At 35.9% G+C, this 18,213-nt stretch overlaps 1 protein-coding gene across 2 annotated transcripts in view; it reads right to left on the bottom strand.

The window, feature by feature from the left end:
- Positions 1-18,213, bottom strand: part of LOC138704351 (corepressor interacting with RBPJ 1-like) — a 145,341-nt gene that overhangs the window by 8,145 nt on the left and 118,983 nt on the right. For both annotated transcript variants that reach the window (XM_069832193.1, XM_069832192.1), the window contains exon 2: positions 16,518-16,809. In XM_069832193.1, the coding sequence (XP_069688294.1) occupies positions 16,518-16,809 (292 nt within the window). The remainder of the gene's footprint in view (positions 1-16,517; positions 16,810-18,213) is intronic.

The following is an 18,213-nucleotide window of genomic DNA, read 5'->3' as shown; positions in this document are numbered from 1 at the left end:
TGTTTTTAGACTTTAATGTACTTAACGTAAGACAAATTTATTATATTGTATTAATAAAATTCATACATAAAAACCGAAATAATTTTGAATTGTATTCTCATAGTTATGAAACAAAAGATATGAATTCTTTAAGATTGTTTGAACCAAAATGCAACACTGGTACAGTATTTAATCATAGTAGTAATTTAGGCCCAAGAATATATAACAAATTTATATTTAAATATCCTAATCTTGTCAATTCTAATAGTTCTAGTATCAAATTAAAAAATTTATGTATGGATTTTATAAAAATTGAAAAATTGTAAATTTAAATTTATACACTATAATTGCATAGTAGACATAAGACAAATTATATTGTATAATTATTAATTTCAATTCAGGAATCCGCCCCTGAGCACGAGTTCTACTCTTCCAGGGGTGAGCTAAAGTTTCTTCAATATATAATATATGTTATGTTATAATTATTAGCAAAAAAAAAATAAATAAATAAATAAATATAGTGAACATCGATAAAAGTTATCAGTAGTGTTAAAAAAAAGGTTAAATAGTTGCATCTTTACGTAAGTGAAGGGGTACTAGTACATTGAGGAAGGGCTAATTGTACACAGCAACAAGAGGAAAGGATAAAATTCATACGTAGGAACAAAAGACAAACAAAAAATTTTTAACTAAAGAGAAGGGCTGAGGATTCGCAACCGAAGAGAAACGTCAGGACAAAGCGAAGAGAAAAGGACAGGGCAAATAACTGAGCAACCGAAGAGAATAGGATAGGGCAAATGACTGAGCAACCGAAGAGAATAGGATAGGGCAAATAACTGAGCAACCGAAGAGAAAAGGACAGGGCAAATAACTGAGCAACCGAAGAGAATAGGATAGGGCAAAGGACTGAGCAACCGAAGAGAATAGGATAGGGCAAATAACTGAGCAACCGAAGAGAATAGGATAGGGCAAATAACTGAGCAACCGAAGAGAATAGGATAGGGCAAATAACTGAGCAACCGAAGAGAATAGGATAGGGCAAATAACTGAGCAACCGAAGAGAATAGGATAGGGCAAATAACTGAGCAACCGAAGAGAATAGGATAGGGCAAATAACTGAACAACCGAAGAGAAAAGGACAGGGCAAGTAACTGAGCAACCGAAGAGAATAGGATAGGGCAAATAACTGAGCAACCGAAGAGAATACGATAGGGCAAAGGACTGAGCAACCGAAGAGAATACGATAGGGCAAATAACTGAGCAACCGAAGAGAATAGGATAGGGCAAATAACTGAGCAACCGAAGAGAATAGGATAGGGCAAATAACTGAGCAACCGAAGAGAATAGGATAGGGCAAATAACTGAGCAACCGAAGAGAATAGGATAGGGCAAATAACTGAGCAACCGAAGAGAATAGGATAGGGCAAATAACTGAGCAACCGAAGAGAATAGGATAGGGCAAATAACTGAACAACCGAAGAGAAAAGGACAGGGCAAATAACTGAGCAACCGAAGAGAATAGGATAGGGCAAATAACTGAACAACCGAAGAGAAAAGGACAGGGCAAATAACTGAGCAACCGAAGAGAATACGATAGGGCAAAGGACTGAGCAACCGAAGAGAATAGGATAGGGCAAATAACTGAGCAACCGAAGAGAAAAGGACAGGGCAAATAACTGAGCAACCGAAGAGAAAAGGACAGGGCAAATAACTGAGCAACCGAAGAGAAAAGGACAGGGCAAATAACTGAGCAACCGAAGAGAAAAGGGCAGGGCAAATAACTGAGCAACCGAAGAGAAAAGGACAGGGCAAATAACTGAGCAACCGAAGAGAATACGATAGGGCAAAGGACTGAGCAACCGAAGAGAATAGGATAGGGCAAAGGACTGAGCAACCGAAGAGAATAGGATAGGGCAAATAACTGAGCAACCGAAGAGAAAAGGACAGGACAAATAACTGAGCAACCGAAGAGAAAAGGACAGGGCAAATAACTGAGCAACCGAAGAGAATACGATAGGGCAAAGGACTGAGCAATCGAAGAGAATAGGATAGGGCAAAGGACTGAGCAACCGAAGAGAATAGGATAGGGCAAAGGACTGAGCAACCGAAGAGAATAGGATAGGGCAAAGGACTGAGCAACCCAAGAGAATAGGATAGGGCAAAGGACTGAGCAACCGAAGAGAATAGGATAGGGCAAAGGACTGAGCAACCCAAGAGAATAGGATAGGGCAAAGGACTGAGCAACCGAAGTGAAAAGGACAGGGAAAAGAATTGAACAACCTAAGAGGAAAGGACAGGACAAAAAAATTGAGCTACCGAAGAGAGGAGAACAGGCAAAAGGATTTCGTAATCGAAGACAGCATAAAAGGTTTGCTAACCTCTGGACTTCCAAGGAACTACTTTAGGTACGAAAAAGGTATGTGCATTGTCTCCAGCATTACTGACAGTCAATATAAAGGCCTTGGTCTATTTCGAACTACATGGGAGGCAGTCCTTCAACAAACTAACAGTTGTCAACTTTTGATGAGATCAGATAATTAGTATATTGCCAACACAAGAGATTTAGGGTCGTATTCATAGACGAGACTTTGGACCAAAGTTGAGTTTGGAAAGTATAAAGTCACCATTCCTATTCACAGTCGACACTTCGACGAAAGTAAACTTCAATGGTGACTTTACTTCGAAGTCGCCGAAAATCTAGACTGACTGACTTTCGTTCGTGGACATAAGGAAAATGGCTGATATTTGCAAAATTGTTGAATTTGCCGAGAATATTGAGGATATCCAGGAGATTATTAAAGCTTCTCATTTTTCTTAGCGTACTTTTATTGATTATAAATTCAAATCAAGGTACAAATTAAAATATATCCTCGTCATGTTTCAACTTTCAATAATGAATAATCAAAAAGGATCATCTGTTCCACCAATAAATAATACAATTTATTTCATCACGATTTTACGCTATAGGTAAGGATTGATAGGGTAATAATGATTTTGACTATTTAATTCTATAATAGATAGGTTATACAGTTGGATATGCAGTTAATTTATAATCCTGTTGTCATAATACTGTTTTCTGCATATTGATTTCAGATCATTTTTAAGTAGTTTCTGCAGACATGCAGGGAATAACTCTGCCAACTGACAGCAGGATAATACGTCTCTTTCATAGTCTGTCATTGGTGGCATCTTGTTATCATGTATATCTTCAGAATAAAATTATTTTATAATGAAATAATTCGAGGGCTTAATGTGAACCTAACGTAATTACAATCGATGTTTTATTCACAACAAATTTCTTAACAGGCAATACTATTTCATATGAACTCTACCATCATGTTTTATAGTTACGAATTGTGTTATATATAAGACTGTTCGGACTGAGTTATGATTTTTTGTGGCCAGGTAGAAGAACAAATTATTATCGATTGGTGTAAAGACCTAAAAATGTCAACTTTTGTACTTACATTAGTTTCACATTAAGCTCTCGAATAATTATTCTTATGTAAAGCTGCAATAACGGTTAACAATCTCTTAACATGTACCGATGTTCAATTGTTTCATTGATTTGAGATTCAAAAGATGGCTTTGACTGTGGCAATGCCTACTCTATTCCAACTATCTATTAATTTAATTCGTTTAAAAGGCAGTGAATTTGATTGCCAACATTAGAACAAGATCGTCAAATCTCGACTTATCAAAGTCAAAGTCGCAGAAGTATTGTCTATGAATAGGACTTTAACAAAGTTAAACTTTACTACGAAAGTCGACTTTGGGAAGTCTTCATCCAAAGTCTCGTTTATGAATACGGCCCTTATGGAGTGAACTGAAAACTAACCTCGGCAAGTTACCTCTGGATAACAATTTGATCTTCCCAGACACCATTAAGAACAAAGGAGGTCTAATTGACTCAAGGAAACTCCGGAAAATTGTGCGCTTTGAAGAATTCAATAAATGGTGTCAACTGCCACAGAAAGATAAAGGGGTCAGCTTATATCAAGACTTCACTCCGCAAACAACTGGGTCAGACATCATACAGGCCTTTCTAGCTCCGAATGGAGAGATGCGCTGAAGATGACCGGTAATGTAGCTCCTGTTGAAACTTTGGCTCATGTCTTGGGTTCATGCCCATTTGGCGAAACAGCAGACATCACAAAATCAGGTCTGTAATCGCAACATTCCTTAAGTACAATGGTTACACTACCTATTAAGAAGTCCATGGAATAGCGGATACCGGAAGTCATCGGCGTATTGATATTATAACATTTAAACCTGGAGAGACAAAAGGTTATATTCCGGATCCTACCATCAGATTTCAGACGCGTCAGAATCAACCTGAGGAGGTTAATCTAGAGAAAAGGACAATTTATGAACCCACTATCCCTTACTACAAAACATCATATAAACTCAGGGATATAGAAGTCATCAGATTAATGGTGGGCGCTAGAGGGACCATAACAAAACAATTCGTGTCATTCTGTCAAATTTGGAGTCCCAACAACAACAAATAAGGAAATTTCTATTATATCTTTGAAAGATCTCTGCAGATTTTACGGCGACGCTTGTATTCCAATTAAAATTACACTTGAATTTTCTTATTCTATTTTTTATCTGTATTTTTTTATAACTTTCAACTATGTGAAATATTATCTACTTAAAATTTTAGTTTCTTGTAAGCAAATTCCTTGTAAGACATTTTAAATGTCATCTTAAATGTTACTGTTTAATATTCTTTGTCTTTAGCAACCTCACCAAGTTGAGAAAGATTAAATTATTATTATAAAAATACCAGCGACCAGAGAATAGGCAAAACGCATATGAACTTTATTTTCGAAAACATCCCGGAACACCAACACCAGACGAATGGCACTTGTTTTCTGACCATTATCGTAGCTTTACAGAATAGCATCGAAGTATGAATTTCGAGACAGCTGACAGGAGTTCATTTATTTTCTTGATCAGAGTAATTACATTGTGGTAAACTCACACCAAACATAGGCACCGTCGACACAGTTTTCTTTTTAGTAGATCTGATTAAGGTATAGCGCGTTTTTTATTTAAATTGCAGTTGGCTTGAAACTACTAAATGATTACAAGAATACCAGATTACATTATGCAATAATAGTGACAGTGATCATCAATATTACGCCGAGATGGGTGTAATGAATTTTGTGCGAGATCGTGCGTATTTGCTTGGTTTCCGCACAAAACCAATCCGCGGAAAGTCTAAAATTCCACATTCAATATTCCCAACCTAACACACACAACAATTTCCCTCTTCTTACCGCTTAAGTGACATATTGATTTTACTGCTTTAGGCTTTTAACATATTTTTAGAGACGTTCAATATAGTAATAATTATAAATTGGAAACTTACCACTGCAATTTCACCTAAATTGCACTGTTAATTATTGTTTTTAAATATTTGAAAAAATTAAGTAAACTCTAAATCATTACATAACCTTACCGTTTGCTTTAAGTTCGCATTTATATACGGGGGGGAGGGGAAAGACAGACGTATATCACAGCCTACTGGAGTATAGTAAACACAGAAAACATTTTAAAGCAACAATGTTGAAGATAGATATTTTTGTTTTGCAAATTTGCCGTCATTGAACAGAAACCAAGATGGAGATTTCATTGCAACTAATTAGAAATTCCTCTTTCAGGTATGTAATAAACGATCTTCGCACAAAATAATGTACGCTACACGAGCGGTATGTTTTCTTTCAATTCTCGGAAATTAAAAAAGCTCAACTACGTTTCGCTTTTTCAAACTTTTCCTCGAACATGAAAACTTCAACATACCGCTCTTGTAACGCATATTACTATATTCGCGTAATCATGAATTCTAGACAAAGAGATACGCGTGATTTAAAGAAGCTAGATTCTAAATAACTCCGGAAACAATAGATGGCAGAAGGCAAGATTCAAACCTTCAGAACAAGGTTACATAACATTGCGCTTTATTTACCTGGAATTACATAGGCCTATCCTATAAAAGTGACCACGCGTATTGATTCCATTGGAAAAAAACACACACATACAAATACACATACAAAGACTATCAAAGCAAGAAAAGTGTGTTCAGCCGCACATGCGTGCTGAGAGTTGTATTGAAAGTGAAAATGGAAACTATTCAACATGAATGTTTAGAATAAGCTGGTTATCAATGATAAACCAGGAAGTAATATAATACAGCATACAACAGTAATAGACGTTTAACGGGAGATGTCAATAACGGAAGATTTGGAATGCATTGCTAACAATTTCGTAACTCCTATAGCATTTAAAATGATCCGTACACCTTCAGGAACTAGGGAAGAAATTAAGTAAAATTTTCTTCGCCTTGCGATTACTAATAAGAACATGTATTGAATCCGCTCGCACATTGTACTTTGCATACTTTCACTCTATCCCAGGGATGTCGAACAGCGCTCTCAAACTGTGAAACGGTTAATACTGTTTCCTACCGTAGCTGAGCTGAAACGACAGTCAGTCAGCTCGCTGTAGCAGTGTTCTGTAAGCAGTGTGTTTATCAACTCTGGCGGCTGGTATGGATATGGAACGACGATTCAATAGTGAGTGGATAGATAAATATTTATTTATCTTAAAGGACGGAAAGGCACATTGCTTAATATGTAGAAAATAACTTGGATACATTAGCCATCATAATATTAAAAGGCATATTAATTCTATACGTCATGCTGAAGCTTATGGACCAGAAAAGTTATCCGGTTTCTCTATTGAAAAGGCTGTAGAAGAATTAAAATGAAGATTGAATTCAGGAAACCTTCCATCATCATCGGGTGTTAGTAGAATAAGCTTGGTTCGTGCTAGCTACAAGATTTGTGAAATTATTGCAACGGCTTCAAAGCTATTTACTGACGGACAATTTGTGAAAGACTGTCTCATAGCTTTTGCAAAAGGGATATGTCCGGAATACGTTAATGATTTTAAATCTATATGTTTGTCTCGTAATATTGTTGCAGAGCGCGTATCATAAATGGGAGATAACCTGGAGGAACAACTGATAGCAAGAATGAAACCTTTCTCTTATTACTCATTATTTCTCTTGATGAAAGTACCGACCGCAAAGATACGGCGCAGTATATTCATAAGGGGTGTCGATTCAGATTTCAATGTTCATGGAGGTCTTGAGATGTCATTTCACTGAAGGATCGAATTCGAGGAGGAAATATTTTTGAATCTGTAACGAAAACTATGAACAAATTTCAAGTCACGCTAAAAGTAATTAATTTCATACATCAAAACAGTTTACGTTTCTGAACTTGAAGTTGCACTGCTACAAGACATACACACAAAGTTGATATTTTAAACATGATATTAACAATATTATTATGATTTCCGTCACTAACGAAAAACATTCATGGAATGACCAAGTAGATAAAACTCTTATATTATTATTATCATCATCATCATCATTCATCCTCATGTAGACTACATTCTTTGTTTATCATAGTTCACCAAGTGCAAATCTAAACTGAGTTCCTAATCAATTGGTAAGATGTATAAAAGTTATCAAAGTATCAGCCGCCGCAGTTTCGCTTTTGTTTACGATCATTCGGCCGGACTGCCTGCTACCTGTGTTCAACCGTTGCACGGTAAAGGAGTGAAGGCTCTGCAGTTCACAGCTCGAGAATGCTGTTCGACATCCCTGCTCTATCCTAACGTACGGTATAATCTTTTGGGGTAATTCACCTAATGCAATCCAAATATTTAAACTACAGAAGAGAGCTATTAGAGCCATAGTTCAAGTGTCTCAAACTACCAGCTGCAGACCATTCTTCGAAAAATTACATACCTTGTCATTAATCCGTATTTATATTTATGAAACCTTAAATTTTATCGAATATAATCTGCATACCTTTCCTACAAATTCAGACACACAACAGTATAATACAAGAAATAAAGATAATATTTTTATTGAAAGTTTTAACACAACTCTATATAAAAACAGTTTCATTCATGCTGGACTTCTTGTACATAATGACCTACAAAATTATCTTAAAGAAATATCTGCACATCAGAAATTTAAGAAAGCTCTTTATAAAATTTTAATCAAAAACTGCTTTTACAGTATGAAAGAAATTTATTGAAAATTCTTCATAACTCAATATAAAAAGAACGCCTTACTTCAAGAAATTTTACTTCCTCTTTTCCAGATCCTGACTTCGAGAAGGATGTCTTCTCATGAAGGACGCGATGGTTGAAATTGACTCCTAACTTAAAGACATACTGCAAACGCGACTTACATCCGAAGGCTACCGACCTGTAGTTTTCTTCAATCAACTTCCAAGTTTTGTATATTTGTATTTGTATTGCATTTAATTATAGTTATTACTTTTATGTATATTATGTAATTATTAGTTTGTAAATATTGACATGTCCCATATCATGTATATGATCAGTGGATGCAATAAGTGATTATGATTATTGTGAAATTTGGGTAAGATGTATACAACAATACGTGAAGCATGTGTAACAATTTTCATTAAAATTTGACACGTTTGTGCAAGAGTGGCTTAAAGGATGTTGGTAACTCATTTTATTCGTACTATTTTCACAAAAGTTCATGAAGATACTAAATGAAATTTTGTATCCGATTATTTGATACAGTCAAGCAATAGACGGTCAGAAATTTTTTCTACGACAGGTTAGATTATGAATCTTTAAAACAATTTCCTAAAGTTTATTTTTCTTTCCAACAATAAGCTTTTTTTGGAATTTAAAATTCATTGTCCGACAATGAAATACAGCATTTAAACAGTTATGCAAATGTGCAGAATTTCAGTAACATCCATTAGTTACTTTCTGAATTACAGGTTCATTCTCCTGTGAACCCGGGTTCGATCCTCTTTGTGCCCCCAATTAATAACTTGTGTTTGGAAAGTCCGTGGTCCAGATAACACAGGTGTTTTCTTAGGCAACTCCTGTTCCCCTGTGACATCCCAAGAAATCTACATCTCTTGTCATCGCTAGTGTAGCGTAGACCAGCTTCCTATTGCGAACCTTGGCTAACGATTGTCTGTAAATTGGTCTACACAGCTGACTTCGTATGGGTAAATGACGAACAGTTCGGTATCCTCCGTTAGTAAGCAAACATATTCTTTAGAAAAATGTAAATTTGTAAAATGAAGCTTGAAATTTAAGAGTCCACTGCAAGAATGATGGATGTCATTTGGAATACATTTTGCAGGAGAAGCAATTGAAAGTTTGGAATGCTTAGCGCTCAAAGCTTAGCTGTGATTTTCCGATCATTACTGGACAATGACTATCAGTGTTAATGCCATATAACTCTCTATCCACATTCTATAATATGTCTTAAGCTATGCATTGACAGTCTTGGTTCATTTTCGACAAGAAAGTGACATCCATCATTCTTGCAGTGGACTCTTCAATTTAGAATAATGAAGAGTGACGTAGCATCATAATATTTAATAATTATTTCGGACACTTACTGGCGCAATTTTGAAATTCAATTGTGTCGATCTAATCTCTCAACATCAGAGAATAAAATACAAATAAAATTGAAGAGCTGAATTTTTTTTATCATTCGGAAAACGAAGCGTCAATTTGGGATTATAAAAAATGGCGTGGCACCATCACATTGTAATTATTTTAGAATCTTTTCTAATGGAACTTTGTAAAAAATTTTGGTAATTAATTTTTTAAACATCAGAATTAAATGGAAATAAAATTTAAAAAATTGCATTTTTTTACCATTTATGGACATCTTCCATCAAAATTGAAACAAGGGAAATACGAGTAATTTACAAGTATTTGAGGAAAATAATATACAGGCACACTTTTATACTTCAATGTTATGTCCTGTGAATTAACAAGTACTACAAATTTTATTAAAATAGTATGCATTTCACACCTGTAGAGCTACCTACACAATAGGTAAGAATTTACCCTTGTTCTAATCCATTAGACTACAGAAGACAAAAGCCAATCGACCACTGTAGGATGAATGCAGTAATCATATCTATTTATAGAAGTGCTACACGCTCTGGATAAAAAATTTCTGTGTAGCAGCTTAATATACGTAGACGAAAATTATTCTTTACAATTGCATTACCAAAGGAAGGCGGATATTCATCCATACCCACTTACTGACCAAAATACGTATATGCAAGGCGTACCAGAAACCTGAACTGTCACTTATACTCGCGATCTCAACTCTCTGCAGACCTCCACTTTCCACCCTTATTCTAGTGTGAAATTGGCGTTGCCGCTCATTTGTCTTTTGTTTACGGTACGTATGACATGACGAAGTCAAGTACGTAAATACGTCCTAACTATCATTGTTAATTGTAAAGAAATACTAAGACGAATTTTAAGTCCTCCTTAGGCCGGGTATAATAAAGTCAGTCCCTACTGCGAAAAATGGGATTAAACTCAGACCCTGCCAAAAAAAGATGTAGGGTCCAGGTAAACTAAGTCCCTGCCAAAATTTAAGTACAGTAGAACTCCGATTATCCGTCTCCCTATTAACCGATTGGCGAATTATCCGACTGTCTTTCACTTTTTTTTTTTTTTTTGCGACAGAAATATATGAAGTACTATACATTATATTAGCACGTTATTTTTTTTCTAGAGAGATATTACAAAATATTGCCCTTACACAGAATGGTGTACTGTTTGTGTTGTTGTGTATTATTTCTATATAAAAAGTCTTCCATAAGTATCAAAATAAATCATGTTATTCTAAGTACGGTATAAAAAAGTGCAAATAACTGAGTGGTTTGGGGAACGAGAAACTGTGATTCATCTCAAAATATGAGATTGGAGTCACGACTGTGTGTTAAATTAATGAAATTCAAGGATAAATTGTATAAACTATGTACATCTATAACACGAGACCTCCACTATCCCTATCTTTCCAGACAGGCAACATAAGGAGTTTCCTTGCCTCCAAAACTCGTTAACAACTAGACATACTGTTTTCGCTGTAAGAAAAATCCTAATGTAAACATAAGCACGTTGCTGTCGTACCCGTGATTGGCTCCCAGTCGAAACACTCACATGGCGCAGGAAAATATAGTTCGTATTTGGAAACCATAATCTTGTATTATTTGAAAATAAAAGATTGAATTCTAGTTGTTAAATACGATGAAACATATAGCTTCACTCATATGTAAAACGCTATGTAAAAGAAAAGCTACTTTTATATTTTATTATGTACTGTGAACGCGGATGAATACCAACAGTAATACCTAGGTAGTATGTTCTTGAAACAAGCTGGCGTCACGTAAGCACGTGGTACTGAAATAGCCTAAGACTTCTGCATCCTCGGTGTGTGCGGTTATTAAACGTAAGAGTGGAAACCTTATCAAAAGCGGAGAAAAACAAATAGTCTTAAATGTATATAATAAGTTAAGTGAGTTTTAATTACAGTAATTATAAAGTAAAGGTTTCCTAAGCAAATGAATGCATAGTAGTGAGGTTAGTCCTACTTGACGAGTAACGGGAAATGTTTAACATGAAACAGAATGTCCAACAGTAGGCGGGAACACATCCTGAGAATCTATGGCGCCTAACAGTGGCCAATGAAGCCTCACTTCAGTCACGTGCTATTGTTTACATTAGGATTTTTCTTACAGCGAAAAGATTATACATCAGTGAACTTCTGATCTACTACTTAGCGCAACCATGGGGAAAAATGGCTCCGAAGGGCCACTGCACTCAAAGCCGCCTTACCTCACTCCACCGACCCTCTCCTCCGCCTGGCGCTTCTCTAGACACGCTTCATTCAGTGGCGGGTATGGCTTCGATCTCGGGACGTCAGTTTCAGGAAGAGCGGCAGAAAGAATTTTTTGTTACTTACAAAAAGAAGAAAGTATGTTGCTTAATATGTAGGTTTAAAATTGCGCATATAAAACTCTTCAATATTAAACGCCACTAATCGGAAGCATAGGCTAAAGCCGACTTCGGTGATCTTACAAGTATTTATTTACAATTTTAAAAGCTATTTTCGTAATATTTATGAAAAGATACAAAACAAGATGTGTGTATGGTATTTTCAGGATTTAGATACTTGTTATTTTATTAAGTATCTGAAACTGAACTTATTTAAAACTTTGAGTGCATATTAGGCCTACTTGATGCGTTCTCTTTCCAAGAAAGATTTTCAGAAGTGACCTAAATGGACATGGAGATGTGTCTGTTCAATAATCCATTTGTATTTGATGTTCCCCAAGCATCAGAGATGCAAAGTGTTTAGGAAAAAAGTATTGCCTACCAAAGGAGCAATTCCCTAATCTGCGCATATTTGCAATGCGAATGGTATCTATGTTTGGCTCAACTTACTGTCGTGAGCTGTTTTTCTTTTCAAAATGAATATGACCAAAAGTATCTGCAGGTCTAGGATCACAGACATGCATTTAGTTTCAGTATTATGGTGGAGTTGTTCTATTTTAGAGCCAAATATATCCTTTTTAGTTAATAACAAGAAATTTCGAGGGCAATCAACAACAAAAAAATTAAAACCAGCAGTATAGGCCTACAGTAGTTTTCATTTCATTCCTATCTCATGTATTTTGTTTAATATGCTTTATAGTTAAATGACAGTGGAGCTTAGTTTTACTTTCTTTAGTATTTATAAAAAGAAACCACTGATTTTGTTGGTCATATTGTGTTTAGTATGTTTTCAAGTTAAATGACAATGGAGCTTAGTTACTTTATTGGTTTTAAAAAGAAACAATTTATTATGTTGAGCATTGTATCTTTTAATATATTGTGCAGTTAAATGACAATGGAGCTTTGATTTTTCTTTATTGTTTTTAAAAAAGAAATACTTTATTATGTCGATCACAAGGCAGTTCAAGAATTTTTTGTGCACATGATAAAGGGGTAGCTATACAATTGAAAAGTATATAATTTGCATAATGACAGTAGATGGCCGTCATAATTATTGTACGATACGTATACTTCCTATAAACAAAATACTCTAAAGATTTTAAAACAAGAAATAAGAGCGGAGAAATTACTGATGCGAAAGATGTGTCGAATCCACCACTGCACTTGACTTAGCAAAACAACTGCGTTACCCCTCGCCTGCCAATCAAACGAATGTGGGGTGACTAGGAACGTTCCCTCCCTACTTTGCTTATAGTCCCCATAGCTGACTTAATTACCATAAAGGAAATTACGAAAGTGTAAACTTTATGGCACGGTTTATCCGATTTTTCGATTAACCGTTCAGCCTATCCCCTTCATTACCACGGATAATAGAGGTTTTACTGTAGAGGTGAGCTGAATTTAACTTCAGAACACTAGCCAATTAAAGAAAGCATACTTCTGGATAGTTCATTCTCCATTTGTAACATTATTTTACTCTTGAAACTAAATAGAAAAGGTATTTTTTAACAACTTCAAATTATGTAACTGAAAATATTGAGAACAGGGCATATTTATATGACAGTTTTTGCTCAAATTATCTTCGGGAATGTGTTCTGCAAGTAACGGTAACTCCTCGTGAATGACCCTGTACATTCGGATGGTTACTATAAAATAATGCAAGTCTGAATGGAAAGACTAGCAGCTGTTTGTAGTTTTGTTAGTGGTGGCTGCGAAATTGGCCCAAAGAAATGGTGAAAATAGCGCACCTGTTGCGATGTATGTCTCAAAGATGTAATCATGGTGGATTATGAAGAAAAGTAACAACTTTTGAATATTTTACAAAACTATAATAATAGCTTAATAAATTAAATATCTACACGCGTTTTTATCAGGTACAAGTTATTCGGGACTCATTATCTGGCCCCCCTTCGGCAAGGCTGCGAAGGAAAGCACATCAGTAGGGGTCGTATTTTTATGTACTAAAAATTTTAATATATTTATTTTTATGGGCTAAAAGTATGAAAATATTTGCTAAAAATAAAAAATATATTTTTTTAATATGAACAAAAAAACACCTTACTTAGCTTGAAAAAAAAAAATGTTGCTAGGTACTCACCAACCACACTCGAGTGCTAGTAGTTGGCCGAGAATTGCAGTGAACAACAAAGGTCATCTCCAAATTCTCCATCACAAATGCATGCCGATTATCTCTGAGCAACGACTTATACTGAGAAAACGATCTTTCCATATCACAGGACGTCAGACGTGCATATTTAAAGAGAGAAATATCCCAAACACAAACACCGTCAATTTCACCTACAGGCACACCCTCTAATACTTGAGCAAATTTACACATTTTTTTATATCCACTGTTTCCCCCCCCCCCAATACATTCTGGAATTTGTCCCTTAGTAATTGTCCTTCTGAACCTGGTAGCGATTCTAGTTTAATTTCCACGGCACGCACCTCCCTGTTTCAGACAACAGGTTTTTGGATGTTTCGAGCTCTTTATGTCACACAAAAAGCTTAAATTTGCTAATAGGAAAGCCGAATCGTTTTTTAAACAACCATCTTTCAGTATATCATGAAGGATATCGATTGACGAAGCCCGATAACAGGGAATCACAAGAAGATATATTGCCTTACTTGATAGACATGAGCGAGAGGCGAGAGATTTGTTTAAATTAAATAATGTTCATACCCGAGCTCTTATCTGTTGTGTTTCACAAATAAAGCGTGGAATGAAGTCATCTTCAACAACAATAAACATTCCTAATTATGTGTTGCAAGATCTCTCCTCCTTGTCCATGTTAATTTATTCTCTAATAATAACACTGATATGCTGCCTAGCAGTTCTCAGAACTAGAGGCGATACTATTACGAAAATGGATCACGGATACACCACACAGCGCTTAGAAACACAAAGAAACCAAGGATTCTTAAAAAAAAGATAACGTACTTCTGAGTGATATACAGTAAAGCCTCGATAAGACGTGTTCGCTTATTACGCTATCCCGTGTAATACGCTTTTTTTGTCCGGTCCCCGAACATTTCATATATAACGCCTTTATAAAATACCCCGTTTGTTGCGCTCAAGTCCCGCATAATACGCCGTTTTTGTGGAACATTTTCGATGTAATTTTCAGCAATGTACTGTAACAGCAATAAAACATCTTTGTCACTGAGCTCACTGGTGCCATTAACCTGAAAAGTATTGATATTCGACCCTTTACCTGCGCATTTAAACCTTCATACTTCATACCTTAGTATACCCCACCCTCTTGTTACGCTATCTTATTCGACTCCTTACCTCCGCGCTTAAAGCCTACATACAGTTACAATACCTCGCCCTCTTGCTAACCCTCTCTCTCAAACAGCATTCCTCACTCGGCCGTAATAAAATTCTGGAAATTTTTGCTGGCCAGTTTGTTGTCCTTTAGTGTATTGAAGTGTCTGTGAATGTGATTACAATGAGTGTTAAACGAAAAGCGCTTTCTGTGTCGGAAAAATTGGAAGAGAACAGTACTCTTACTCAGAAACAACTCTCTGATTCATCGACATTAAGAACGATAATAAAAAATCGCGACTCAATCACTACAGCTGCGTCGTCGGGAGGATGTAAGCGCAGAAAAGTAAAATGTGGTAAACATGAGGACTTGGAGAACAAGCACACGGCAAACAACTATAAATGACTTTTTTTTTCGAAAGAATTAAGTACAGTTATATTGTAAATGTATTTGACGTATAGTGAAATAATTACATAATGGAGTAATACTGTATTACCTTTCATGAATCATGTATTTCAATAAAGAAAAATACTAATAGATACTGTACATAAGTCAAAATTAGTATACTCTCCTAATACACGGTCCCTTATAAATAATCCGTGGCGCTACAGCCCGTGAAGGGCCCAGACCGACCAGCCGGCTGCTGGCCTCACGCCCACATGCCGAAGCAGAGGTGGACGATCATCCAACCAGAATGGAGGTATCGTGTGGTTAGCACGATGATCCCCAGCCGTTATAGCTGGTATTCGCAACCGGATTTCGCTACCTATCGTAGCTCCCCAAGTGCATCACGATGCTGGGTGGGCACCGGTCCCATACACTGGCCGAAATTTCATGAGAAAATTTCTTCCCCCATGAGGACTCGAACCAGCGCGCATTCCGTAATGCGAGTCCTAGGCGGGATGCCTTAGACCGCGACGCCACGGCGCGGGACACACGGTCCCTTGAACAGCGTCTTATCGGGGTTTTACTGTAATTGATTTAGTTTTAAAATATTTAAAATTTCTTACAAAAAAATTATTTAAGTAAAAAAACTTAAAGATTTATGTGTTTATAATAGATTTCCTGAAAATATGTATTTACATAAGTTTTTTGTGAAAATGTGTGTTTTTATGTGAAATAAAATTCTGGTTTTAAACTTTAAACTTGATGTTCGGAATTTTTAACTTTGTTAATTGTGTTTTATTACACGCAAAAATAATATTTAATTACACAGGAATCCGCTCCTTACACATCAGACTTCGAAGCTGTCACCATATTAACAAAATCAGTAAGATATCGAGCGAGCCTATTTTTCTTTCATTTTAACGCCAGGAAATCACATGTAGTCTAAACAAAAACGACAAATAAAAAGACGAAGTTGTGGGAGCATACTCCGCCTACCTGCACTGTCCGAGTCGTTGCAACCGCACGAGAGGTCGGAGTCCGACGAGGACCCGGCTGTGCAGCAGGAGAGGACCCTGGTGCTGCGTTTCTGCTTACGGTCAGGTTTCTCGGGAGAGCTAGAGCTGGAACTGGAACTGGATGTGCAGCTAGAACTAGAGTCTGAGCACGAAGTCGATTCAGAGCTCGAACTCGAGTCACTATCAGACGACGGCAGTATGCAGACGGCGGCCTTGCCGTACTTCGTCGGCCTTCGCTTCACTGGAGTCTTCTTCGGAGGCATGATAACGTTCTGCAAAGATTAATAGTAATATGCGTTACAAGAGCGGTATATTGAAGTTTTCATGCTCGAGGAAAAGTTTGAAAAAGCGAAACGTAGTTGAGCTTTTTTAATTTCCGAGAATTGAAAGAAAACATACCGCTCGTGTATCGTACATTATTTTGTGCGAAGATCGTTTATTACATACCTGAAAGACGAATTTCTAATTAGTTGCAATGAAATCTCCATCTTGGTTTCTGTTCAATGACGGCAAATTTGCAAAACAAAAATATCTATCTTCAACATTGTTGCTTTAAAATGTTTTCTGTGTTTATTATACTCCAGCAGGCCATGATATACGTCTGTCTTTTTTTTCCCCCCCAGCCTATAAATGCGAACTTAAAACAAACGGTAAAGTTATGTAATGATTTATTTTTAATTTTAATATTTTAACAATATTATTTATATAACATATTGCAGTAATAACATGGCAAGTTTAATTTTGCCGGTCAAGGAGATGTTTAGAAATGGAAAATATCTTTGACATATAATTCTGCACATTGAAATTAATTGTTACATTTGTGCAGTTATTCAGAGTCACTGGAGTACCACCACCAGTTTTTTCTATTGTGCAGTAACTTTAGTGGAGTTGTAGAGTTTACTTAATTCTTGCAAATATTTAAAAACAATAATTAACAGTGCAATTTAGATGAAATTGCAGTGGTAAGTTTCCAATTTATAATTATTACTATATTGAACGTCTCTAAAAATATGTTAAAAGCCTAAAGCAGTAAAATCAATATGTCACTTAAGCGGTAAGAATAGGGAAATTGTTGTGTGTGTTAGGTTGGGAATACTGAATGTGGAATTTTAGACTTTCCGCGGATTGGTTTTGTGCGGAAACCAAGCAAATACGCACGATGTCGCACAAAATTTGTTTCGTCTTCAGCCAGCAGAGCTGCACTATTACTACTTTCTGAAAGTTTCATAAAATCAGTGCACGTTTTAAATCTTACTCTTACATTTAATTTAATTTATTTAACTAGTTAGCTTGTGAGTACAAATTAAAATATAAAACAAAATGTTTCTAGCCACTACCATACAGTAAGAGCCAGGCTTGTATACGATGTGGTCTTAGCCAATAATACAACATAAAATTTACAAGAACAGTTTACTAAATACAGTAATTAATTTATTTCAAACCGATAAATAATACACAAGAGAAAAAGAGAGAAAAAACACATTTAATATAAATTGACAATTAGAAGCCAGTGATATTCAATAAAAACATGAATATACTAATAATTTCGAGGGAAAAATTGTTCCGGGGCCGGGCATCGAACCCGGGATTACAACTACAATGACAAGAATACAATTAGAATTGAAATTGCAATTAATATTACATTTACAATTACAATAAAATAAAAGTAACAAACA

The sequence above is a fragment of the Periplaneta americana genome, chromosome 8 (assembly GCF_040183065.1).
Source record: "Periplaneta americana isolate PAMFEO1 chromosome 8, P.americana_PAMFEO1_priV1, whole genome shotgun sequence".
Taxonomy (NCBI): domain Eukaryota; kingdom Metazoa; phylum Arthropoda; class Insecta; order Blattodea; family Blattidae; genus Periplaneta; species Periplaneta americana.
This window is presented reverse-complemented; position numbering and strand designations above follow the sequence as displayed.